This window comes from Ochotona curzoniae, unplaced genomic scaffold, assembly GCF_017591425.1.
Source record: "Ochotona curzoniae isolate NIBS_2020 unplaced genomic scaffold, NIBS_Ocur_1.0 patch229, whole genome shotgun sequence".
Classification (NCBI taxonomy): Eukaryota; Metazoa; Chordata; class Mammalia; order Lagomorpha; family Ochotonidae; genus Ochotona; species Ochotona curzoniae.
Window position 1 is genome coordinate 201,188 of NW_024466783.1, and position 26,449 is coordinate 227,636.

General features: G+C 53.4%; 2 protein-coding genes across 3 annotated transcripts; both read right to left on the reverse strand.

Annotated features, from left to right (window-relative positions):
* Window positions 1-360: 360 nt before the first annotated feature.
* Window positions 361-17,565, reverse strand: LOC121166788 (protein disulfide-isomerase A4). Its single transcript, XM_040996074.1, has 10 exons — window positions 17,333-17,565; window positions 12,265-12,427; window positions 10,837-11,042; window positions 8,164-8,302; window positions 5,567-5,772; window positions 5,285-5,443; window positions 4,375-4,526; window positions 2,733-2,889; window positions 2,116-2,349; window positions 361-1,117 (listed from the first exon to the last, which is right to left on the reverse strand). Exons 1-10 carry the CDS (start codon window positions 17,421-17,423, stop codon window positions 702-704), a joined length of 1,923 nt encoding a protein of 640 aa, XP_040852008.1. The 5' UTR covers window positions 17,424-17,565; the 3' UTR covers window positions 361-701.
* Window positions 17,566-20,644: 3,079 nt separating this feature from the next.
* Window positions 20,645-26,092, reverse strand: LOC121166789 (zinc finger protein 786-like). Of its 2 annotated transcripts, XM_040996076.1 has the most exons (3): window positions 25,815-26,092; window positions 25,153-25,305; window positions 20,645-22,750 (listed from the first exon to the last, which is right to left on the reverse strand). In XM_040996076.1, the coding sequence occupies exons 1-3, from the start codon at window positions 25,846-25,848 to the stop codon at window positions 20,748-20,750; spliced, it is 2,190 nt and encodes a 729-aa protein (XP_040852010.1). In that variant the 5' UTR covers window positions 25,849-26,092; the 3' UTR covers window positions 20,645-20,747. The 2 variants fall into 2 exon arrangements, with proteins under 2 accessions (XP_040852010.1, XP_040852009.1); XM_040996075.1 differs by lacking the exon at window positions 25,815-26,092 and having other exon boundaries at window positions 25,153-25,448.
* Between the last annotated feature and the right edge of the window lie 357 nt (window positions 26,093-26,449).

Consider the following 26,449-nt stretch of genomic DNA (forward strand, 5'->3'; position numbering starts at 1 on the left):
AACAGGAACAAATTCCTGGGCGAACGCCAAGGGAAGCGGTCTGACCCACGGCACCCTCCAGTGAGGGCAGGCCAGGCTCCTTCCCTCCCAACACCAGCGCTCTGCCCCTTCCCCACCACGACAGAACCGGCCTGAGGTCACCCCTGCCCGCCAAGCTGGGGCCGGGCCTTCTGTGGTTCCCGGGACACAAGTGACATCACTGAGGTTGATGCTGCGTTTCTGTCCTGCCCTGCTTCCCGTCTGTCCACTCCCACCCTGAAGCGTTTGTGTCCGGGTCCGGGGCTAGCTCTACACTGACCTGCCCATCTTCTTAGGGTAGCCATCCCTCGGACAATAAGAAAATAAAAGGCAAGGCCAACATGGTGTGGCAAAGATTTTTTTTAAACTTTAAATTAAAAAAGAAGATATTTTCAGAACAGATTCAGCTTACAAGCTTTGAGGAAATATTAAAGAAAGTGGAAAGCCCAAAAAAAAAAAAAAATCAAACTCCCAATGATAAAAATAAATGTATCTTCCATAAAAATCTGGACTAACTATTGGGTCATTCCCGGCTACTCAGTATTCAGAATGTGGGCTAGAATACCAAAATATAAAAAAATTAACAAAACGAAACAAACCCCAAAAGGTCACGGTACTGCCTTGAGGCCCCAGCCGAGGCTACCGCAGTGTGGCTCACCCGGCCCTGCGCACGCTGCAGGCCTTCAGAGCTCCTCCCTGGTCCGGCTCTGTGTGGTCACGTGTTCGTCTACAAACTTGCTCAGATGCTCCAGATCTCTGTCCCCACCCTCAAACTTAATTGGGTTCTTTTTGTCCCCACTGGGAGCAAAGTAGATGGTGGGGAAGCCATCGACCTTGTAGCGGTCGCTGGTGATGTCGTTGGCGGTGGCGTCCATCTTGGCGATGACCAGGCCCTTCTGGCCTTTGTACTTCTTGGCCAGGCTGGTGTAGACGGGTTCCAGCTGCTTGCAGTGCCCGCACCACGGCGCGTAGAACTCAATGAGGACATCTTTCTTGGGGTCCAGCACGATGGAGTCGAAGGTTTTCCCCACCACGACCTTGACCGGCCCCTGGTTGCTCTTGGGCACCGGCTGCGACTTGATGACCGGCTTCAGTTTTCCTGTCAAAGCAGGAACGCAGTGGGAAGGCAGTGTCAGTGACCCGGGCTGACTCATGTCACGTGCTCCCTGCGCCAGCCCCACCCTGCCAAGGGGCACCTTATTCCTCCAGTAACCCATCTCCCACTCTCCGAGCAGTCCTTGCCAGAGCCAGCAGGTGCAAGTGAACCCGGCCCGCGGTCTAATGGGTTCCAGGCTCTGCCCAGAGCAGGAGTCACTGCGGCCCAGGAGCACTAGGACGGGCACTGGGACGTTACTGTCCGACAGCCACAGCAGCCAGGGCTGGGTCAGGTCAAAGCCAGCAGCTTCCTCCCAGTCTCCCATGTGGGTGGAGGGGCCCCAGGCACTGTCCCAGGCCCATGGCAGGGGTGGGACAGTTTCCGCTGCACCACACAGTGCCAACCCCCAGAGGCCTCTTTTGAAGGTGTGTTAAAATTCCTGACACATTTGTCCTTTTTCTTAAAAGCAAAAACAAAAAGAAAAAATCCCCATAACCAACCAACCAACACCAACCACAGAGACGAAAGGAGAAGCGTGGGGGGCTGGCTCTGTCCTCGGATTCCACAGAGCCAGGAAGGCAAACAGCTGGAACTGAGGCTCCCAGGGGACGCGGAGGCCGCCGAGGCGCCAGCAGTCACACCCCAGCTCTGCCCTGTTTCTTGGCTGCAGCTGCCAAGGCCTCTGCCGGCAGCGAAGCCCTGCTCTCGCCCTGAAATTGAGCTTGCTGAGGCTATGTGATCCCAAACAAACCTCAGTCAGGGCCCAAATGTGTCCCTGCTTTCAAAGTGAGCAATGGAGGACCTGCCGAAGGGAAGATTTTCCTGAACGTTCCCAACTCCTAGCTACCTTCGTGGCTTGAGGTTCAGGCTGCCCGGGGGAAAGTGGGTGTGTGCGTGGGAGGGGCGCAGCCGGCCTGGCTCGTGGCTGGAGTGCCAGGGCCACGCTGCCTGCCCACGCGGTGCGAGTCCGCCCGTGAGGCAGGCGGAGGAGAGCAGCTGACCTTTCTTGAAGGCCGTGACAAACTCGCGGAGGACGTCCGAGTCAAACTCCTCGGGCTCCATGGCGAACTTCTTGCCGCCCTCGTCCAGGATGGCCGCGTTCACGTCCTCCCCGCTCTCGCTGAGGCCCAGGTCCTTCACCTCCGTGGCATAATCCTCCTCGTCCGCAATGGCAAACGTGTACTCGGGGAAGTCCTTGGCCACCTCCAGGACTTTGTTCCGCCAAAACTGAGTGGCTGCAACGACAAGCCAAGGGCTGTGAGCTCAGCGGCCAGTAGAGCGGCAGCCCCAGCCAAAACCCCAGCAGGGGCTTGAGACCGACACCGGTAACACCCCCGAGCACGCCATCAGTCAGGGGAACATTCCAGAGCACGGTACGCTCTGTGAGCACAGCTGGGTCACGGCCCTCAGGCCCAGGAGACACAGCTGCTGCCAGGGAAGGCGTCTTAGCTCTGCCACCTCCCTCTGAAGAGAATTCTTGACTCGACATTAAACTTGTCTCTCGCTAAAATGGGTGGGAGAACAGAGCTATGCGGCACATAATGAAAATCCACCCTGGCCACCGGGGCAGGGTTTCTAAAGTGAGGTGCCCTGGGCCAGGCAGGTCTTGGGGACTCACCCGCTCTATAATCAAAGCTGAAGTCCACACTGTAGTAGACGACCACCAGGGGGCGCTTGGTGTAGCGCTTGGCATCGTTGGAGCTCTTGCGGTGGCCGACCAGGGGCAGGGCGTGCTTCACTATGTGGTCCTTGATGGCCGATCCCTCCGTGGAATCCTGGCTCCAGGGAGGGCATGGGTTAGAGTGGGCTTCAGTGGACAGAGATACCTCCCACCCCTTTCCAAACTCGTTCCTTCTCTTCCTGGGAACATTAACGCTCTTCATGGAGCCCCACTCTTTAGCACCGGGATCAGGGAGCCCATTGTTTCAGGCATGTCCTGGGCTGTGCAGAACCATCCATCTTTAGCTCTCCTCATCATCACAGCCCTGTGAGCAGGTGGGATGAAGCCCGGAGAAACCGCACTCTGGCCCACACATTCTGCCGGGCAACAGCATGGCCTCGGATAAGAAGTAGGAGTCCGAGGAGCTAAGAGGCTACCACGCTGAGACCATCCACTTCTATCTGGAAGAGAACCATGAGCTGGCGGGGGCACAGAGCTCAGCGGCCAGGCCAAGGTGGCAGGGGCACAGAGCTCAGCAGCCCGGTTGAGGTGGCAGGGGCACAGAGCTCAGTGGCCAGGCCAAGGTGGCGGGGACACAGCTCAGCGGCCAGGCCAAGGTGGCAGGGGCACAGAGCTCAGCGGCCAGGCCGAGGTGGCGGGGACACAGCTCAGCGGCCAGGCCAAGGTGGCGGGGGCACAGAGCTCAGTGGCCTGGCTGAGGTGGTGGGGCTGGCGGGTGCAGAGCTCAGCAGTCAGGGAGGGTGCTCTAATCTACAGCCAGGTGGGAGGTCTCAGTGTGAGGTTAGCAGCTGGGCATCATGTACCAAGGGGGGAGGAGGTCTGGTTTGATGGCACGAAGTGGGTACAGTGTGTGGGAAAAACACGCAAGGAGGGCCCTGGAAGCCCCGGTAAGCAAATGAAAGTAATAAAACCAAACCAGTGCCAAGACACCACCATGTTCCTGCTCTCCCTGCCCTGTCCTCTTCCGGGTCCGCCTCCATGCAGTGGGGTCAGCAGAGCCTGGCAGTGACTCTTGCACTGCCCTCTCAGCTCTGCCTCCACTGGCGTGGCACCTGGGATGGGTTCAAGAACCCACAAGCTGACTTCCTCCTAATCTTAAGCTCTATTCAGTGAAGCCCTCTGGCACATGAAGCTAGACCCAGGCTCGTCCTGGTCTGGGTGATCCTCTGTACTTCTAGAACTGAATGTGCCATGCCCTTTAGGAAGATGACGTGGGTGGGTTCAGAGTGGGGGACTGGACAGAATCCAGGAAACAGAAAGGGCTTGCCCTTGGCTTGGCAACAAGCAAGGCGAGGCTCTGCCAGCCACACACCTGGCGACAGCCTGGCTAAGCCCACAGCTGAATGGTTGCCAGGGGCACCTGGTGCTTGCCTTCTAGGAGATATGAGCGGCAGGAACAATTGTTCTGGCAGAAGCAGGTGGAACCTTGCTAGAGTCTCGGCTCCAGGAGGTACCAGGTACGTGAGTTCCCAATTCTGTCCAGTAACGGGGACGATGAGCCAGCCACTGGCGCCATGTTCCCGTCCCACGCCTCCAGAGAACCTCAGGCCAGCCAGGTGCCCTGGGAGCCGCCCCTCACCTGTACGTCCATCACGTGGCTCTTGGGCTCATACTTGGACTGGAACTTCTCAGGCTGCAACACTACCAACTTCCCTGGGGCGACTTTCAAGAACTTTGCTATTTCAGTGCTAAAAGTGTGGTGAAACTTGTAATCTTCTCTTAAGTCGTTAGCTGAAAAAATTATCAGAATAAAATGCAATTTAATTAAGGTGCTTAAGTGTCTGAAGTTTTTTTTTGAACACAGATCAGCCAAAACTACTCAGCAAACAGGTGCCACCTTGCCCATGCCTCTCTGCTGAGGTTTCACATCGAGCACCCACAGCGGGGCAGAGGGTGGGTGGGAGATGGAGGCATGCACACACACATACACACACACACACACACACACACACTCAATCCCATCTGCTGGTTCACTCCCCAAATTCCCACACAGCCAGGACCAGGAACTCAGTCCAAGGGTGCCTGTCTTGCCTGCAGTAGCAGAAGCTGGATTTGGGAGACATGGCTGTATAGCAAACACCTACACTTGGATATGGCTTGTGGTCACCTTAACCACTGGGCCAAATGCCCAGCCCCTCCATGGGGCGTCAACGGCTCCCCGAGGTGCACTTCAGCCCAGGACGCAGCCCTTCTGCGTTCAACAGACCCTCCTTTATGCAGTGGGTCCTGGGGAAGGGGCTCCTCAAAGGAAGAAAGCAGACAATCAACTGGATGAGTCTGACTAGGCTCCTCCCCCACCTTAGCAGCCAGGGAGAGAGGGCACAGTGGGTATCCCCTACTCCCAGCATGACCACCACCCCATCCCTGGGCAATGAAGGAGCCAACTCCAGCCCCGGAAGGGAGAGCTCATTCCCACTCAGTCCGTGGGAGTTCTGTGCCACAGCGGCCACCTTCCCCGGGCCTGGTGGGGCTGTGGGGTGACAACTCACCGGCATCCTGGTACTGCTGGTAGGCCGGGTCAGTGTCCCCCTTGAACACCCCGATGATGATGACATCGTCTCCATCCTTCAGGAACTCCTGCACCTGCTTCAGGGTGGGGACCTCCTTGGAGGGAGGGCCGGACTGCTCGATCATGTAGTCCACAATCCCTGGGGGCAAAGCAGGCATTTGACCGGGAGCCCTCGGAACTGCCCGTCCCGCCCCACCCGCCAGCTCCTGGCACCTTCAGGGACAGTGCCATCCCACAGGGCGGAGAAGAGGAAGCGGCATACCATATTTTTCTCGTGGGCCATTGTAGTCAAAAGGTCTTCCCTTGCGGAAGATTTTCAGGGTGGGGTAGCCGGAGACCCCAAACCTCTTGGCCAGGTCTGTTTCTGCTGTGGCATCCACTTTTGCCAGGGGAATCGGGGGAGAGCGCTTGTTGAGCTCCTTGGCTGCCTTCTCGTACTCGGGGGCAAGTTTTTTGCAGTGCCCACACCTGCGAGGAGGAACACGGCTGTCGAGACCTGCTCCACTGCAGACTTAGCCCCAGCCCACAGCCCCACCAGACATGTGCCCTGAGCATGTCTGCTAGGTGAGGGCACTGCACAGGCCCCTCAGGAGACAGCAGGAGAGCTTCCTGCAGAGGCACTAATGCCCGGGCCAGGCGAGATGCCCTCTCCAAGAGAGAGTATTTTCTTGGCTGGGAAGTTGGGGACCAGCATGGACACAGGTCTAGGATGGCTTCATGTAGGCAGTGACAGCTGAGCTGGGACGTGAGTGGGCAAGAAGAGGTGCAGTGGGCAGAGCCAGTGATACCAACAGGGGCGCCAAGAGCAAGAATGTAACAACCACCCCCTCCCCGACACACACCAATGAGGGTGGAGGAGGAGTGCCAACCAGAGGAACTCAACCAAGACAACCATGACACCTGGCACGCACACCTGGCCTGGAACCCTGATAGTTCCCAAAGATGGAGGCACGCATCCCACAACAAGTGACTCAAAGTGAAGACAAGCATTCTCAGAGTAGCACAAGCCTGATGGGCCCACACCACACGCACAGCCTGAGCCGCGCCAGCCAGCACCCAGTCCCTGGCCTGCACCACACGCATAGCTTGAGCCGTGCCAGCCAGCACCCAGTCCTGCGCCTGCACCACATGCACGGCCTGAGCCGCGCCAGCCAGCACCCAGTCCTGGGCCCGCACCACACACACGGCCTGAGCCGTGCCAGCCAGTCCTGGGCCACCCATCAAGGGATGGCACAGTCATTGCTGCCTTTCCTCCCATCCCCTAGGCCAGGGCCCCTTTTGTAGCAGACCAGCACCTCACACAGGAGGGTTATGAGGGTGCTCGGGACCCATAGCTCCCCACATGCAGTGGTATTTTCTTCCTCCTCACTTAGCTTATTTTTTTCTTCAACAACCCATCTGTTGGGGCCAGTGCCGTGCTGTAGTTAGCTTAGCCTCTGCCTTATGGATGCCAGTTCAAGCCCTGGCTGCTCCACTTCCCATCAGGCTTACTGTTAATGTGGCCTGGGATAGCAGTGGAACATGGCCCAAGTGCTTGGGCCCCTGGCACCCATGTGAGACACCTAGAAGAAGCTCCTGGCTTTGGATTAGCTCAGCTTGTCATTGTGGCCATTTGGGAAGTGAACCCTCAGATGGAAGATCTCTGTCTCTCTTCTCTGTAAGACTGCCTTTCAAATATAAAATAAAATCTCTTTTGAACCAAGCATAGTAGCCTAGTAACTAGGGTCCTCATCTTGCCATGTGCCCAGATCCTATATGAGTGCCAAGTCTGTGTCCCAGCAGCAGCCCCACTTCCCATCCAGCTCCCTGCTTGTGGCCTGGGAAAGCAGTAGAGGATGATCCAAAGCCTTGGGACCCTGCACCTGTGTGGGAGACCTGGAAGAATCTCCAGGCTCCTGGCTTTGGATCAGCACAGCAGTGGTCATTGTAGCCACATGGGGAGTGAATCAGCAGACGGAGGATCTTCCTCTCTGTCTCTCCTCCTCTCTGTGTATATCTGACTTTCCAATAAAAATAAATAAATCATATATATCTTTTGTCTTTTATCTCTACACCCATACATTACCAGATGTAGTGGTTTTTAAACTACAAAATTTTACATGATTAAAAACCCAGAGAGCAGGAGGGAGCACGTTTGCCTGGTGCCCTCCCCTCCACCAGGGGGAAGGTGAGGCCCTGCACTGGGTGTCGGCCTCAGCCTCTGCCTACGGATTTGAGGTCCCAATGCTTCCTCTCCTCAGTGAACCCCAAGGCTCAGTCACAGCGTGCAGGCTCTAGAGGCAAGTCCTTCTGGGTGGATGGTTCCTAGTCTAGACTCAGTCTGCTGGCTCTCACTCTGGGTGTACACAGTACATTCTAACACCAGGCCTACCCAGGACCAGAACCATCAGGTGACTCCTGGCTGTGCTCTGGGCCGTTTCCTGGAACATCTGACCGACCCCTCACCACTCTCCCTTGCAAAGCCTTTACTCCTTCGGCTGTCTACCCCGACTGCTCCCATCTGACCCACACAGTTGGTCACTCACCTTCCCCACAACCTCCCCAGGAAAGAGCGTAGCAGCAACCACACTGGTTACCAAAAGCTGGGTCCCTCACACACACATCTTTTCTATTTTTCTTGTTGACATCCTCTGGTCTTGGGGTTGCTGTTCTCTTGAAGATACAAGCCCTCCATCCTCTCTCATCCCTACATCTCCCTTCTAGTCACCTCTCATCAGCAGACCGGAACCTCTGCTTTGGCCTGCAACCTGCAGAGGCCTGCTGTCTGTCTGCCACGCCCTCACCCAGTGCCCAGGAATGTGCTGAATATGGGAAGGCCCCAGCCAACATGCAACAGTAGGAAACCCAGACCCTTCTTACCAAGGTGCATAGAACTCCACCAAAATGATATCTGCATCGTTCACCACGTCATCAAAGTTCTCTTTGGTCAGCACCAGCGTGACTTCCGGCGGGGGGGTCCAGTTGGGCTGGGAGACCTCTTTGACCTTAGCGACAATTTCTGAAAGAAGCCAAACAAGACCCTGACTGAATAAGTCCTTCCTCCTCACTCCAGGGCCAGAGGCGGACAGGACAAGACAGTGACAGTGTCCCCAAGGAGACCAGGAAGCGTGACCTGAAATCCAACAGCACCTCTGCAGCTGAGAGAGCTGAAGAGGAGGAAGGTCCCCACTGCCCCATTTCCACCCCCACAGGCACACCCTGCAGGCTTTCCTACAACATGCCAGATCTGCTGCTGAATGAAAGTTCTGTATTCCCAGGCTACAGAACCAGCTGCAAATGACCTGGACTCCATCTATTAATGCAACCGTGGGTACCTCCCTACCATGTACAGAGCACAAGTGCACTACCTGTGTCACAAATGAGTTCCAAAATCAAGAGGGATGCCAGAGGAGCAGGGGCTTGTAGCTTCTCACCCCTAAGATGGATTCAACTCCTATAGTGGGACACTGAACCTACTAAAACCCCATTGGGTGGTTCTCAGGACCAGAGGCTGCCGAATCCAGCAGGAAGCCAACCCTCAGTGTGAGCACAGGCACGGCAGTGGATTGGGGAACATACTGCGGGCCCTCTCCAGCGTCCAGTGGGAGACACCTGGAGGGGCAGGCCAGCAAAGTGAGCAGTCCACTTTGGCTTACGCTTTCTCATGGGCCAAGTTCCACACAGTCCAGTGCAGGGCACACACCTCCAAACAGGTATGGCTATTTACTTCCAACCTGTTTTACTTATTTTTATTTATTTCAAAGGCAGAGAAACAGACGGAAACAGAGAGCTATCCCCTGATTCACTTCAGGAGGCCGGAGCTCTGACACAGGTGGCAGAAGCCCGTTTTCAGCCATCACCTCCCGCACCTTCCTCTGGAGTGCACACCACACCCCAGGCGGCCAGGATGGGGAGCAGCTCTGGGTCTCGGACTCTGGCACTTCGATATGGGACAGAGGCATCACGAGCAGCGCCAAACACCTGTCCCGACATCCATTTTTAGATACCGTTTCTTAGGCACTGATATGGCCAAAGTATATTTGTTAAATAAAAGCATGAGGGTGCAGAATGGTATTTAAGATAAGCTAGCAACTGCAAAAGCGAGAAGCATAGGCACAAACATATTTGCCTTTCTGTACATAAAATACTTCCGAAGAACATCAGAGAGACTTGCCATTCTGATCACAAACATGAAAGAGACGGTTCACTCTGAAAGACACTTCACTGCACGACCTCAGATTATGAATCCCACACGCATCCCAGTCAACACACAGGCTGCAAAACTAAGCATCAGGTGACCCACAGCAGGTTCTACCACTTAAAGGCACAGAAGGGGACTGTCACACCAACTGGAAGGAACCAGGCCACATCCAATTGATCTCGTGTCCCAACAGTCCAGCACATGTGCCTAATGGGTGGCTTTAAAGAACTGAGCCCTGAGGCCCAGCGCCCAGTGGTGAAATCCTTGCTTTGCATCCACCTGGATCCCATATGGGTACCAGTCTGTGTCCCAGCTGCTCTACTTCTCATCTAGTTCCCTGCTTGTTGCCTGGGGAAGCAGTAGAGCACAGCCCAAAGTCTTGTGATCCTGCACCCGTGTGGGAGACCCAGAAGAGGCTCCTGGCTTCGGATTGGCCACTTGGGGAGTAAACCAGTGGATGGACCATCTTTCTCTCTGTCCCCTTTCTCTCTGTATATCTGTTTTTAAAAATACAGTAATAAAGTAAAATAAAATAAAAAGAATTGAGCCCTATCTAATGGATGCAGTGTCAGCTGGCTGCTGCCGTTAAGTCACTAAGAGACATACTGGACAAGCATTTGGGTGCTGCTGGGCACGCCGGCATCCCAAGTGGGGGCACCCGGTTCACATTCCAGCTTCTTCTTCAACACGCACCCATGGAGGCAGCAAGGTGATGGCTCAGGTCCCTGATACCCACAAGAGAGATACAGATGAGTTCAAGGTCCCTGGTTGCAGCCTGGTCCAGCCAGGGCTGTTCCAGCCATCTGATGAGCCAATCAGTGAGTGGAAGATCTTGGTCTCTCTCAAATAATGTGAAAATAAGCTGGGGGAAGAGGGGAGAGGAGAGGGAGGAAAGACACGGCCTCGCTACAGGATGTACACCATGCAGGATGCAGGCCTGAGGGCAGGTGCCATCCAAGGCCCCTCAGCACATGGTACTCTGCAGCAGTGGTTCTCATCACACGAGGCTTGGCAAGCCCTGGGCGCCTGTGAGAAACGCCAGTCAGCTGGCTCAACCCGAAACTCACGGAGCAGAAGTCCTTGGAGCTGCCATTCCAGATGACTGTGATGTGTGCTAAATGCCGAGACCCACCAAGAGTCAAGGCTGCAGGTGCCATTTCTGTCAAAGAAATGGACAGACCATTTCTTTGCTAAGGGCAGGTTTAACCGAGATCTCCAAGACCCTAAACCTTCCAGTGAGGAGCTGTCACTCCTGGGGAAGCCAGTTCCCAGTCTCCCCAACTTCCCTTCCTTTCCTACTCACTGGGAAGAGTCCTGGCCAGCGTCCTCCAGCAACTCAGGTACCTGCTCACCTTCCTGGGTCCTGGAGCCATCGTAGTCCACAGCCTGCCCCTTCTTCAGGATCTTGATGGTAGGATAGCCACTCACATCAAACCTGCTGGCCAGCATGGATGCTGAGGTCGCGTCAATTTTAGCAACAGCAATGGGAGGATCGTTCTCCTTCAAGACTTTGGCAATCTTTTCGTATTCTGGAGCAAACTGTTTGCAATGCCCACACCTGAGGATCAGATTTAGGGAAGGTGAAACAGGTCAATGGTACCCCCAAAATTTGAATTCAACAATACACAAACAGGAGCTTTGGGAAGGAACAGGCAGTTAAGGAGACACAATGGGAGAGGCCTGGAGGGCGTGGAAGTCCAGCTGTCTCAGGGTGTGCGGTCAGCTCTGCCCGGGGAAACACAAGCTCAACGGTCGGTGTGGTGATCCCTCCTGCTGCAGTCTAGGAGATCAGAACTTCTCACATGACTCATTCTCTCTGGTACTCTTGCAAGTGTGCTACAGAGTGTTCAAGAGGCTCCCAGACTCACAAGCAAGTCAGCCTTCTGCTGCTGCTATCCTTTCAAATTGAATAAGCACTTTTAGATACTGGTAAGTCTTACAAACACAGACAGCTCTTGGGAGCTCTGAATTGTTAGGTGTTAAGGAGTCCTGAGAACAGAGTTTGAAAACTGCTGATCCATACAACGGAAATAATATCATAACCTTGTTAAAAGAATTGATTAGTTATTTGAGAGATAGACAGACAGACATAGGTCCTGTATGCTGGCTTGCATCACCAGTGCCTGTGACGGCCAGGGTTGGGTTAGGCCTACCGCCTCCTAGGGTGTGCATGAGCAGGCAAGCAGGACCAACAGAGCCGGGTCTCAGACCAAGGTGTCCCCAGAAGCATACAGGTGCCCTGACAGGATGCTAGCACTGCGGAAGATGTCCACCCCCAGCCACCACACAGAAATGTTCACACTGTGCTTTAACATCAGGCACTGGACAGATAACACACACATATCCCTCTATTTCAGCAACAAAACAGGGAGGGCAAGAAAGAGAAGTGGCTGAGACAAAACAGAAGAGAGCTGGGGGTTGGGGTACAAGAGTTATCACACACTACAAAATGATGGGTCAAACGCAGGAAGACAAGTGGGGTGCCACACAGGCCAACAGTGTACACTCAGGGAGGCTACCTCCATCGCAGCCCTGCACGGCCAGGGAGCAGGGAGGTAGACAAGGACCTGGCTGTTCCTGGCACCAGTCTTTCAACATGCCTTGTGGAATGCCCACGCCCCAGCGGTGACTATCAGGATGGGTCTTGTATGTAAACCACCACCTCGGAAGCAAGAGGCTCATCATTCAATACAAAGCAGCTCCCAGGTGAGGGGGTGCGACTCCCCGCCGCCCGTCACCGGGGGAGGAGGTAGAGCCAGGCCCTGGCTAGCTGTCCTTACCACGGAGCATAGAACTCCAGCAGCACCGTGTCTTTGTCAGCCACAAAGTTATCAAAGTTCGCGTCATTCAGCACCAGGACGCCATTTTCTTCCTTAACTTCTAAGTCATCTTCCTCCTCATCTTCCTCTTCGTCCTCCTCTTCTTCATCCTCGATGGCATTTTCTGTTAACAGAAGAATTTGAGTAGAAAATATCCGCAATGGTTAAGAAACCATCCACTCTTTTTAAAATTCGTCTAGATCCCCAAAGCCTCAAAACGCTACTACTAGTCCTGGGGAGATGGGTGGTCACACGCCTCAACATGGCATTTCTGCTCTATGCGTGGCAGCTGGCGCCACTGGCATGACTTCATGCTCAAGCCACAGTCCAGAATTTATAGTCCGAATGCCCGGATGGGATTTGAAAGGCAGGACAAGCGGCTTCCCATGGTGGGGTCATGTTCAACAGAACTTCTTAGGAGCACCCAAGATAGCACCAACAGGAAGCGAGTACTCATTTTCCGTCTTCCATCATGGAGGACAGGGAAGCAGTGGAATGTAACCCACAGCCCCACAGGTCTTACCACTCTCAAGGGAATCTCCCCTGCACTATCTACAGGGGGGCAAGTTTGTTTTTAAGATTTGTTTTTTTTATTGGGAAGACAGACATACAGAGAGAAGGCGAGACCAGAAAGATGTCTGTCCACTGGTCCACTGGTTTACTTCACAAGGGACAGCCACAGTTGGAGCTGAGCTGATCTTAAGCCAGGAGTCAGGAGTTTCTTCCAGGTCTCCCACGTGGGTGCAGGGTCCCAAGGCTTTGGGCCATCCTGGATTGTTTTCCCAGGCTACAAGCAGGGAGCTGGATGGGAAGTGGAGCAGTTGGGACACAAACTTGTGCCCATATGGGATCTTGGCAAAGTGAGGATTTAGCCACTAGGCTGCCGTGCTGGGCCCTAGGGTGTCAGTTATTGAGATGATGAATTGAGGGTCCAGAATGTATGACAAATATACAACAAGCACGTAGCACAGCAGGTGGGACATGCACATCCTATTACTGCAGGGCCCAACCCAAGTGCCAGCTCCACTCCCAACACCAGCTTCCGGCTAAAGGACACTCGGGGAAGCAGTGGATATCAACTCAAGTGGGTCTCTATTACTTGGGGAGAAGGCCTGGAGAAGTTCTGGGGGCCTCGTCGTGGCCTGGCTGAGCCCCGGCTATGGCGTGCATTTGAGGGGTGAACCAGCAGACAGGAGATCTCTGCAGCACAAACAGCCTTTCAAATAAATAAAACAAAATTTAAAATACATATAAAATTACAGCCACGCTTGGAAGCAAAGGATCGTTTTCAGGACGTAAGAAACTCAGTATGTCTTACTGTAAAGGTTTAACTCAATTTTCTGCCAAACACAGAAAAAAAGAAATTGTGAAACTACTGCTCTTATTGAAGGGGGTTCTCCAGTTACCGTTACAGCATGAACCGAGTGCAGCCAGCGGGGTGATCTGGGAACTCTGAAGCCAGAAGCTTCCATGGGGCCAATTATTTTTCTCTTTTGCAGAGGATTCCCAGGAGACACATCAAGAGTGCCAATTACTACTGGGGGCAAGGTGATGGCCTGAACACCTGCTGGGAAGAGGCCCCATGGGTCACCGCACCCTCCCAGGCCCGGCTGGGAGAGTAGCTTTATCCTTTATTCCTGAAGTCCACTTCCTCCCGCAGACTAACGGCCACCTCCCCCTGCGCATGGCCTCACAATCCCACACACCCCTGCCCTTTCCTGACCAACGGACTCCTCTCTCCCACTTAAGGTAACCTCCTCTTCACTTTGAAGAGGGACAAGCAACTCTAAGACACTGCAAGAAAAAACCCCCGCTGAGACACGGGCTCCAGGCTGGCTTTGCGATGCTTCTCCTCACCAGCCCAGAAAGCCAGGCCAGGGCTCAGCGGCAGACACGCGGGCCCACCCACGACCCCGCCTGCGGGAGGACGGCCTGCCCTGGGGGGGGTGCTTTCCCCACATCTCCCAGGGGAGACTAGGGCAGCTTCTTCAACTCCTCTCAGACCCCTCCAGGTAATCTTTCCTCATCTATTTACATTTCTCAGAAAAGAATCACAGGAGATTAAAACACACGTGTTGCTCTGATGTTGTTAGCTAAGAATAAACTGAAATGGCAAGGCACAGCCCATGCCAAGGCTGACAGCGCACCAGAACCCAAAGCTGGTTCCACCTGCGACTCGAAGCCCCTGCTGCACGGCCCAGTCGCCATAAACCAGAGGACCTCACACTGGGACACTGGTTCTCTGGAGTTACTCTTCAGGTACACGGGGAGGCGTGGCCACAGCAGCCCTGCCCAGGTGGGAGCTTTGCGGAAGCGAGGCTGGACACCCCTCCAAGTAATGGGGGGGGGGGTTTGGACTCCAGAAGGTATTCAAGTTTCTCAAGCTTGCAGCTGGGGTCTGGAGCGGGCGCACTCTCCCTGTCCTGGGTCTCTGTTGGTGCCCACTGTGGGCAGCCAGGAAGGGTCACCCACCCACAGCTCTGTCAAGGAAAAGCGAAATTTCCATGCAGGTAGAGGAGGATGGAGAGAAAGCACCGGGGGAACTTCACCCACTCTGCTGGCTAGGAGGGGAGGGAGAACTCCACAATCCACCCAACACACAGGGTGCAAGACTCAGCCAGCAAAATATCTAACACACACCACATGGGCAAGGACTTCTTGGAGTTTTAAGACATACTTATTTTTATCTGGAAAAGCAAAGTTATCGACAGGGAGGAAGGGAGATGGGAGGAGAGAGAAAAGAGGGAGAGACAGATCTTCATTCCACCTCAAATGCCCACATGGTGACACAGGCTGGTCCAGAGTCAAGGGATTCACCTGGTCTCCCCAAAATGTGCAGGGGCCCAAGTACGTGGGCCATCTTCACTGTTTCTCCAGGCCATTAATAAGGAGCTGGATCAGAAGTGGAACAGCCGGGACTGAAACTGGATGTCAGCATAGCAGGCAAAAGCTTAACCTGCCATACTGCTAGGCCTATACAGGAAAGTAGATTCCCAAAATGTGGGAATTTAGCTAAGTGGCTGCAAGACCCCCACTCCCACACACTCACCTCATAGCAGCAAGGGACCCTGGCCCAGCCTGCTGTTCACGCTGCAAGCTATGAGCAACAGGATAAACTCCTGCTGTTAGGCCGCCACGGGGTGGCTGAGGGCAGACACCGCTATGCAAACTGCTATCGGCTATTTGTCAGTAGAGTTTCCCGTGCCAGGCGCTGTGCCAAGCTCAAACACATTATTTCACTCCTGGAGGGAAGTTGGTTCCACGTACTTCACAGAGAAGGAGAGAGAGGTGAAGTGGAGCGGAGTCACTTGCCCAAGATCCTAAAGCTCGTGTGGCAGGTGCCTAATCCCGTAACTGTTACGCATCTTGTCACCTTCGATTCTCTTTCCCCAACACCTAAGGCTGTAGGTGGAATCGCTCAGGCGGCCCACGTGCTGAAGGCCGGCCAGGAACAGAATTCCTTCTCAGGAGTGAAGATACAGGGGAGGGCTAACAGTTCCTTAGCACAACACACAAGTGAATTTACACTAAAGTGAATTTACATCGAAACCAGCCAACCCGCAACAAATGCAGGTAACAAACAAGAGCAAAACACCTCCTTATTTTACCAGGAAAGGGGCAAAGAGAGCAGGTGACGACACAGAAAAGCCCATCAACGCTTAAGACCTACACCGTAGGATGTGTGTGTGAGAGAAGGCCGGGGAGGCAACACTGAGACATAAAACTCCAACAGCAGCAGAGGGGGAAGCCCAACGCCTTGGAGCATGGGGGGCAGGAGGCAGGCACCGCCCTCCTGGTCTGTTGTCGAAGTATCTGGTGGGCCAGGGAGGCCCTCAACCCAGGAGACTTGCTCTCCGCCACCAGGATCACAGGCCAGAATTGCAGCTGCACTAAGTGCCCTGCCACCCACAGGGAAAACACCCTCACTGCTTCCCAAGCCTGCTCCTTAACCCCTCCACCCTGACTCAAAGCCAAGGCACCCTCCCACCCACACCGTCAACCCCAAAGTGCATCCCAATGTTTTCTCCGCCCCAGACAGCATGAAGAACTTGCTTAAACTGGAGAGCCTGGGGCCCTCCCATGCACCCTGCCATAGTGCGTCTGGGGGGGTACCTGAATTTACATAAGTAGCAGGTGATTTGGATAAAGGGGCCCAAAGGCCCTGCTACCTGTTTCCCTTCCACAGCTGCATCTTTCACAGGGCGTTGCTTCTTACTGCCTCTTCTATTTGGGCAAAGACTCATGCAAATCAGTGACCTATACTTAAGTTACTCAAGCGGTTTGAAAACAAGAGTGTAAAGTTCAGATTTCTCCCACACATTCAGATTCAAAATGGGCGTTTATTTGTATTGGAAGGAATTCAGCAGGTGAAAGAAAACAGTGCTGAGAACGGTTACTCCTCATCAACAGGGTGACAACGCGCTGTTTTCTAGGAACAATGACTTTTTGCAGCCAGCCTTTCTACTTTCCAAAGTTCTCTGGTGTCTGCCTTCGCTGATTTCGAAGAAAATTGCAGACCCCGCGCTCGCCATCCTGGCCGCCCAGGACCTCCGGGAAGTCCGCGCTAAATACCTGCTGGTACAAGGCAGGCAGTCTCTAGTTTCCAAAAGACGCAAGCCGAGCGTCTCCCTCCTCTCACGCCAGAACACCTGGGTTAAAATTTTGCAAATGTAGAGTCCCCCCCCCCTTTTTTTTAACTCCCGCTCCGGTCCTCACGCCCTCACTCCTCACACCTACGGAGCCACGAGGGACCCTGTCCCATTTCACACTCGGCCACGCCAAGTACTGGCCAGTGTCCACGCTCCCCTTCCCGGGAGCGTTACAAGGGGCCACTTTTCCTGCCTCAGGTGGCAGGGGATTCCTCCCCAGCCCCGGCCTCCCACCTCCCCCTGGATCCCTTGCTTCCGCCACCGTCCCCAGGGACTCCGTCAAGTCACCCCCCTTTCTGGTGCGCAGAGTCCCCTCGGCCCAGTCGCGGGGAGCGCAGGTCGCTGCGTCCCGCCAGGCCCGGGGCGCACGCCCAGCTCACCTTCCTCGTCCGCCTCCTGGGCGCTAGCCACAACCAAGAGCTGCGCCAGCGCCAAGAGTAGCAGCAGCAGGCAGGCTTTGCGGGGCCTCATGGCTGCCGGTGCGCAGCGCGGCCTGCTCGCGCCGAGGGCTGCGGAGCGCTGGGCTCGCTGGGTCCGCCCGATGGGCTCCGAGCTGGGAGAGCGACACTCAACGCGAGGAAAAAACCCTCCAGGAAGTCGTCCCTGGCGATTGGCTGGGGGCGGAGGAAGCCGCGGGCCGGCCAATGCGCGCGCGACGCAGGGCGCGCGGGTCGGGGCGCCTCCCACCCGGCCACCCACACCTCCCGTCCGCCGCGCGCCCCTCGGCTGCGCGTTTAAAACTCCCAGCGCTAGCGTGAGGTGCCCCCTCCGGATTGGCTGCGTGGCGACCACCAATCAGCGCCTGCCACTCGGTTTGCGGGGAGCGCACAGGCCCAGAGAGGCGGCTGGGGAGAACAAAGGCGGCGGGCTGAGCTCGGCGGGGCGGGCCCTGATGACGCCGCGGGGCCCGATTGGTCGGCGCTGCTGCCGGGGCGGTGCCTGGGAACTGGGATGGGGAGGCTGTGCTGACTCACTTCAAACTTGGCAGGAAGAACACGTGTCCGTTCCTGGAGCCATGGCCAGCCCGGTGCTCCGCGCGCGCAGTGGGCAGAGGAGGGCACGGGGGCTCCCAAGTCCGCTTCGGGTTGCTCGGCTTGTTTATGGAACTTACAAAGGTTGCGCTTCTTTCCTGGTCTTGGGCGGCTGCGCGGGGATGAGCGCACGGTGTAGTGCATGCTTTCCAAGGGCTCATGCGAACACGCTAGGGTATTTTCCAAAGGATGCCTCCTGTTATTAGTGTCTCTGTGGATTTTCTGCAAGAGAAATACCACGTAGGCAATATAGGTGGTTTGCCTAGGTCTAAACAGGGTTTTGAGATTTTCCACGCTTGACCACTTTGGAGAAGCAAGCACGGTTAAGAAAATAACTTGTTGCGTCAGGAAAGAAGCCTTTAATATGCATTAGGATTTGAGGCTTTGACACCTGGAGAAGACAGGGTAGAAACAACAGAAAACCGCAATGAAACTCAAGGTTTCCACGGTGTTTTTCTCCATGAAGGTTTTGCTAGGGCAATGCAGTGGCTCAGCAAGCTGATAATCCACCGGAGAGCTCCTGCATCCCATGTGGGTGCCAGTTTGTCTCCTGGCTGCTCCACTTCCCTTGCACCTTCCTGCTTGTGGCCTGGGAAAGGGGTGGAGGACGGCTTAAAGCCTTGGGACTCTGCACCTGTGCAGGAGACTCGGAAGATGTTCCTGGGTTCAGATCTCAGGTCTACCCTTTGTGGCCATTTGAAGAAGACCTTTGTCTCTCCTCTCTGTAAATCTGCCTTTACAATAAGCATTTTAAAAATCTTTTAAAAGAAAGTTTTTCTTAGCCTCTTTGATTTGTCCGTGGGAGTTTGGTAAAGCAGAAAGGTGTGAAGGTAAATTTTTTAATTTTATTTTTGATGATGTTTACATAGTTGATTAGAGTGGGAAGGGTCAAGGGTTAGGGGAAAGTGGGTGAGACCATTGTTTCCACATTTTAGTTTTTCTTCTTTCAGTGTCTGGAGGAAGAGGGGGATAAGGGGAGAAGCTGCACCTAGCCTCCCAACCGCCACAGTACCAGGGATGGGGAATGGCCACCCGATGTCATCCCAGGGTCCCCAGTGTGGAGCATGCGCCAAGGATTCATGTGCAGGTAAACGTAAGAGCAGTGATTGTTCTGAATGATTTATGAGTGCTGTGTCAGCTCTCCAGCAGTTCAAAGATCATCCTAAAGAATTCTTCCAAGGCAGTAGCACTAGTTGGAATTGTGTATTTTTTCAAAGTGTCTTGTGAGCCTTTATTAAAGTGAGAAGAAAAAAGACCCCATTGGCCCAAATACGGGACCAATATAACCGATTTTCCTAAGCCCCTTTGTTGAGTCAGGTGTAGGAAGGAAGCTTGTTAAAGTGCATTGTGCTGTGGGTTAAGCTGCCAACTACAGTGCCAGCATTCCATTCCCTGCCAGGAAACCAGGACACCTGCAGAATTCCAGCAAATCCCCAATTAGGTGTGAGATTCTGAATGAGACATATGGTGGGTTCTGTTTTCTTCTCTGTCTTGTTGGAGATTGGATAAAACAAAACAAATCCCCCTTAAGTTCCTTACAGTTATAACTTAGAATCTTTAAGTTATTCTATATGCTGTAAAAATGACTTCTTTCAGTGTTTATTTGAAAGGCAGAAAGACACTGCCATCTTCCATCTGTAGATTCAAATCTGCAGTAGTTCTGGCTGAGCCATGGTAAAGCCAAGAGCCTGGAGTTCCATCTGTATGTTCAGGGGTTGGTGATGACCCAAGCATATGAGCCCACATTTGCTGTAAGATGAGGCAGTAGAGCCGAGGATTGAACCCACAGAATCCAACGTGGGACTTGCGCGTCATGACAGCATCTTAACTGGAGCTGCTGGGCACGATATTGAGCCACAGTTTTCACATGACTGCATAAGAGGCGATCAAGGCATTTCTGGGATTGTGTATGTATGTGTGCTGTTTTCCCCTTATTTGCATGAACTCCCTCCCTCCTTACACACTTACATCATAATCATGTATGTATGTGGACTACAAATCAAACAGAACCCCAAAGTACCAGAATTTGCACAATCTGTTTTCTTCCATTTATTTTCCTATTTTTCTACCTGTTGGATCTTCTATTTTACTTTCTACAGATTTGTCACTAATCCTAAAATTTTATTAATCCATTTCTCTCAACAACTTAGAAGTTATTTCCACATGCCTTCTTTTCCATAAGCTTAAGTTCTTATTTCACAATAATATTTGCTCCAATTATTATGAGTGCTTTTTTTTGGAAATTTTTGCTTTCACTTCCTAAATCATGATTCACTGAGGATATTTTTTCTTCCTCTTTGTATGAAAGTTCTTCTTCAAGTGCTTATAATCTTTACAAATCTTTATTTTTAAGATTGAAGGAATAGACAATTTAATTAGAATCTTTATGTAATTGTTCATGCAACACTTTTTTTTTCTCTTTGAAGATTTATTTATAAATCTGGATCAGATTTATAGAGAGAAGAAGAGACAGATCTTCTGTCTGCTGGTTTATTCCTTAAATGGCCTCAACAGCTGGGGCCGAGCCAATCTAAAGCCAGGAGCCAGGAGCTTCTTCTGGGTCTCCCACATGGGTGCACAGTCCCAAGGCTTTGGGCCATCCTGGATTGCTTTCCCAGGCCACAAGCAGGGAGCTGGATGGGAAGTGGGGCAGCTGGGACATGAACTAGTGCCATATGGGATTCTAGCTCATGCAGGGTGAAGACTTTAGCCATTAGGTTACTGCGTCGAGCCCTCCTGGACTGTTCTGCTGGGTTATGTTCCCTCAGCTCCAGTCAGCTTCAATCATCGCAAACAACTGGCTAAGCCTTTCCTTCACGTCAGGCTGGGCTGGAGGACGGAAGGATTTGGCGTGCACTCTGGCGTGCTCAGCCAATTTGGATTTATAGATGAAGCCCTTCCCACAGTCCCCGCAGGCGAAGGGCCTGTCAGGCCTGTGGATGCGCTGGTGCCGAAGCATGTGGCCTCTCTCCCGGAAGTTTTTATCACACTCAGGGCAGTGGAAAGGTCTCTCCCCTGTGTGCAGGCCCTGGTGGCTAAGCAGCTGGGCCTTCAGACGGAAGCTCTTGTCACACTTGGGACACTGGAAGGGCTTCTCTCCCGTGTGCGTCCTGATGTGTTCGATGAGCTTGGACTGTTTGGCAAAGCCCTTGCCACACTCACAGGAGAAGGGCATCTTGCCGCTGTGCAGCAGCTGGTGGGCCTTCATGTCGGCTTTCACGCGGTAGCTCTTGCCGCACTCCGGGCACTGGAAGGGCCTCTCCCCGGTGTGCAGGCGCTGGTGGCTCAGCAGCTGCCCTTTCAGGCGGAAGCTCCGCTCGCACTGCGGGCACGGGAAGGGCCTCTCCCCGCTGTGGACGCGGAAATGCTCGGTGAGCTTGGACTGCCTGGTGAAGCCCTTGCCACACTCCCCGCACGAGAAGGGCCGCTCCTTGCTGTGAGTGCGCAGGTGGGCCTTGAGGATGCCCTTCAGTCGGAAGCTCTTGTCGCACTCCGGGCACCGGAAGGGCCTCTCGCCACTGTGCACCCTGAGGTGCTCGCGCAGCTTGCACTGGTGCGTGAAGCCCCTGCCACACTCTCCGCAAGAGAACGGCCTTTCTCCGCCGTGCCGGAGCCGGTGGGTTCTCAGCATGCCCTTCAGACGAAAGCTCTGCCCACACTCCAGGCACCGGAAGGGCTTCTCCGTGTGCAGCCGCTGGTGCCTCAGCAGCTGCCCCCGTTGGCGGAAGCTCCTGTCACACTGGGCACACAGGAAAGGCTTCTCTCCGGGGAAGCCTGTGCCACGCTTCCGGCAGGAGATGCGCCGTTCCCCACCGCGTCCACGCATGCGGAAGCACCTGCCGCGTCCTGGACACGGGCGGGGCTTTTCTCCCAAGTGTGCCAAGTGTCCTGCGAGCTTGGCGCGCGTGGAGAAGCCCCTGCAGCACTCAGGGCAAGCGCAGGGCTGCTGTCTGCCACACCTGCGCTGCGGGGCCTCCGCGCCCACTTCCCCATGGCAGGGCTCCTCACAGTCCACGCGTGGGCCTAGCTTTTGTCCTGGTCGTACACTGGTGACGGCCCTGCGGCCTCCTTTCCAGGGCCCCGGCCTCGCTGTGCCGGGCAGGCATGGCTGCGCCTGCGCATTGCTCCTCAGGCGGAAACTCTTGCCACACGCGGGAAGCTGGACAGCCCTCTCCCCCTTGTGCGTGAGGCGGTGGCTGAGAAGGGTCCGCTTGTGGCAGAAGCACATTTTGCATTCAGGACACTGGAATGGCCTCGTCCTAGAGCGGGCAGTCAGATGTCTCAGCAGATACTGCGTCAGGCGGAAGCTCTCCCCGCACTCCTGGCACCGGAAGTGCCTCTCTGGCCGGGGGACGCTGTCCTGCTGCTGCTGTGGCCCAGCTCGTGTGCTGCACGTCAAGGCCTTATGTGGCAGGTGGTCGGAGTGGCTCCTCTGGTGCTTCACTAAATGCTCCTTCTTGCCACAGCTTTCCCCGCAGTCAGGGCAGGGGCGCTCGGGGCCCTCCCGGGACAGCCCCAGCGCTCTGCGACCTGGGAGTCCTTCTCTGGGGAGACATCTCCCGGGGCCGTGGACTGCTGCCTTAGCATCACCTGGGCTATGTCTCCGTAGATTCTTGGTCTCTGCCTTCGTGGAGCCTTGGGCAAGCTCGAAGGAAACATCTTCCCTGTCTGCTGACATGAGCCTGAAAGAATGCTGACTCTGAAGCGGGTCTGACCGGAAATGGCATTTAATTTCTCCTGAGCTCACAGGCTGCTGGCTTCCTGAAACTGAAGACAGTCAGTCAGTTAGTTTTCCTGTCAACCGCGTCAAGTGGTCTGTACCAGTTTCCCCGGGGTAGCCTGGGAACCAGGCTTCCATATCATGTGGGTCTGCTTTCATCAGCAAAATGAATTTGGTGACAGTCTGTGAAACTAAACTGAACAAGCATAGATTTTTAAAAACTGAAGGGGCTGGTGTTGTAGTGTGACACGTGAAGCTGCTGTCTGGTGCCGTCATCTAACACAGGCACTGATTCTGAGTCCTGGATGCACCATCCAGTTCCTTGTAATGCATCTGGGAAAAGCAGAGGACGATGCCCAAGGCCTTGGGCCTATGCCACCCACATGGGAGGCCTGGAAGAAGCTTTGGTTGTTGGTCCCAGCTGCTGTGGTCTTCTGGGAGTAAATCAGAGGATTAAAGAGCTCGCTCTCTCTTTCTCTCTGTAACTTTTTCTTCCTTTCTGTAACTCTTTCAAGTAAATAAGTAAATCTATATTTAAAAAAAAAAAGAAACTTTGAGAGATAGAGAGCTCCTATCCACTGGTTTAATCCCCAAATATCCAAAACAACGGGACTGAGGCGGGAGCCAGGAAGGTGGCAGAAACCAAATTACTATGGGTGATCCCAGCTGCCTGCCAGGGTCTGCACTGGCAGGAAGCTGGAGCTGACTAGCAAGCCCAGGCACTCTGACAGAAAAAGCTAGGAGTCTTAACCATTATTCTAAATACCTCTCCCTGAACAGCAATGCTTATAATAATACTGAAAAGAGGAAAACACGGGTTGCAAATGTGGATAGCTAAGCTCCAGAATTAGACTGCGGCCATTTGTCCACTGGGCAATTTCTGTCAGGCTAATCTCTTTCACTTCATTCCCTTCTTCTAGAAGAACAGGGGAGCAGCAGCACTTGGGACTGGGGTGTTACATGAGTGAATGTGCGTGAGGGTCCTAGCATGGTGCCAGCATGGTGCGTGCACTCTTGAGTGTTGACTCACTGCTTCTGAAGCGCCCCAGTCCAGCAGACAGCATATCATTCTAACCTGATGTGGAAGTAGTTACATACAGACACTGACAGCAGTGAAGGCCCTAACAGAGACCCTAATGACATCTGTGCCATCTGTGATCCGTCTTAAGACCAGTCTGCAGGAGCAGGCTGACTCCTCTCTCCCTGCTCCCATTCCTACCAATGCTCTTCAAAGGTTCTTGAAAGAAGTAATAATAAATGGGAAAGAGGAAGCGATTTGTGGATAAAGACCTCCTAAATAAACAATTTGACGAGACTCCTTGACATGAAGCACCCATTAGACTTTTTCATCCTATATGCTGTTTATTTATATTGATTTGAATATCACATCAGCTAGGTCTGGACCAGGTTGAAGCCAGAAGCACAGAACTCCAGTTGAGCTGCCAACATGGGTGCCAGGGACTCATCTGCTTAAACTGCCTCTCCACTGGCATCAACAGGAAGCTGAATTCGAAGCAGAGATGAGACTATGTTCTCCAGTATGGGTTGTGGGCCTCCCAAGCTGCACCTTAACTCCATGCCAAAAGCCACTCTCATTCTGAACTCGGATGCCAACTTTTAAATAAGATCTATTATCTGTCTATCTATCTGGAAGGCAGAATAACAGCGAAAGAAAGGGAGAAAAGGAAGAGATCTTCCAGGTGTTGGTTGACTCCTCAGTTGGCTACCACACACAGGTCTGGACCAGGCCAAAACCAGAAGCCAGGAACTCTGTCCTGGCCCCCCGTATGGGTGACAGGGACCCACATACTTGAGGCATCCTCTGCTGTCTTGAACATCTATTAGAAGGAAGGTAGATCGGAGGCAGAGCAGCCAGCCAGGGCTTGCACTGACACTCCAACATGGGATCCTGGGGTTGCAAGCACTGCACTCAAAATGCTGGCCCCCTAAAACTGACTTTAACGAATCCAAAAATGTTGGCTGCTTCCATTATTACAAGAAGCAAATAAGGAGAGCTAGATGGTAAGCATTTAAGGACACAACAGCCTCCGGACAGCCAAGAAGCCCATTGGTCGCAAGGATCCAGGTAAGTGGCCTCTACATTAGCTCTTTGCCTCCTTTAAGATAGCTTCCAGCACTGGCTCCTGCCGCTGGGGATCATGTTAACACTGCATTCACTATCAGTGTCAGTGCTTTCACTATTTTCATTTTACACAACAGAAATTGAAATACTCTGAGATTTAATAACTTGACTAAAGTCATCCCAGAAAAGCAAGATCCAGACTTCGGCCAGAACCCACACTCCTAACCACTGTGCTTTATTGCCTTTCTTTAGACTTTCGTATGTCAAATATCAGCTTGGTCAAACAAGAAGATATAATCAGAAAACGGAAACTAAGAAATCTCAATATGGATCTTAAGACCATGACTCTGATTTCTTAATACTTACCGCAAAGCGACTGTCCCTCAGTTGCTGCATTGACATGTGGATTGGTGGAGGAGTGAATGATGCTTTCTGGTTTCTGCGACTCTTCAGAACTTCCGGACAGCTCTCCCTCCTGTTCAATCCAGGATATTAGTTCCGGTTTGGGAAGTCCACTATCTGCACAGAGAAGTCGGCCGGAGAGTTTGGGCTTCCTTAAACACTCCATGTAAAGCACAATAATTACTTCTACAGTTCTCTAAATGGAACGATATACAAGAAGTGCTGGAACAATGTGTCAGAAGGGATGAAAACAGCTTACAATCTTTCATAAAGAGGAACCACACTGACCCCTTACCACACAGTACTTCTACTCTACTTCTGATCTCTCTGCACCTGTTGGGCCAGGTGTGTTACTGTAACTTTGTCATGCCCCCAGTTGTCTGCAATGCTGTGTTTTGTCCAAAAACAAAATGGCATTTATCCTTTAAAATTTATCTGCGAGACAGAGCTCTCACCCACTGGTTTACTCCCCAGATACCTGCCACAGCCACAAGTAGATGGGCTGAAATCAGACACTGGTCTTTCTGAGTTAGCCCTATGCCATTATGCCCTATGGACAGACACATCTAATGGCTGAAAGTCCCTCAGGGAGCCATGGCCCGGCCATGCAACGGGATATTGCTTACCTAGAGAGACAAGCGTCTCGTAATTGGCTCGCATTACGTTTCTATAAAGCTGCTTCTGCGAGGCCGCCAGATGCCGCCACTCCTGCTCTGAGAAGTAGATGGCAACATCCTCAAAAGTCAGAGGGAACTGCAATGACAGACATGACACACGGTCGTGACAGCTTAAGGCACTCCAGCCCTGCCCACCATTCACTTACAATTAGCAGACTCCTGCTGCTAACCATGACAGCCCCGCCACCTCCAAGTGCTTCTGAACTGTTGATGCTAGCATACACGCGTGCGTGTGTGTGTGTGTGTGTGTGTGTGATGAAGGTAGGGTCTGGCAATGGAAACAAATCACTCTGAAACCTCATGGGGGTTCATTTGTCCTGGGTATCTTTCCAGGTCAATATTTGAAGACAAATCTATTTTTTGGTAAGTCACATGCCATGAGCACACATACTCTACCATTAAGATGCGTATTGTTCCCACATCATTTATAATATACAAACACAATGCTGCTTTGTGCTTCATCACATATTCATGCTTTCACTTCCATAAGATACAGTCTAAGACTGAGAATTCCTAAACATAAGGATACAGGCTGCTTCCGCTTTTATAGGTGCCATCTGAGATCTCCTTGTTTGTGTGCTTGT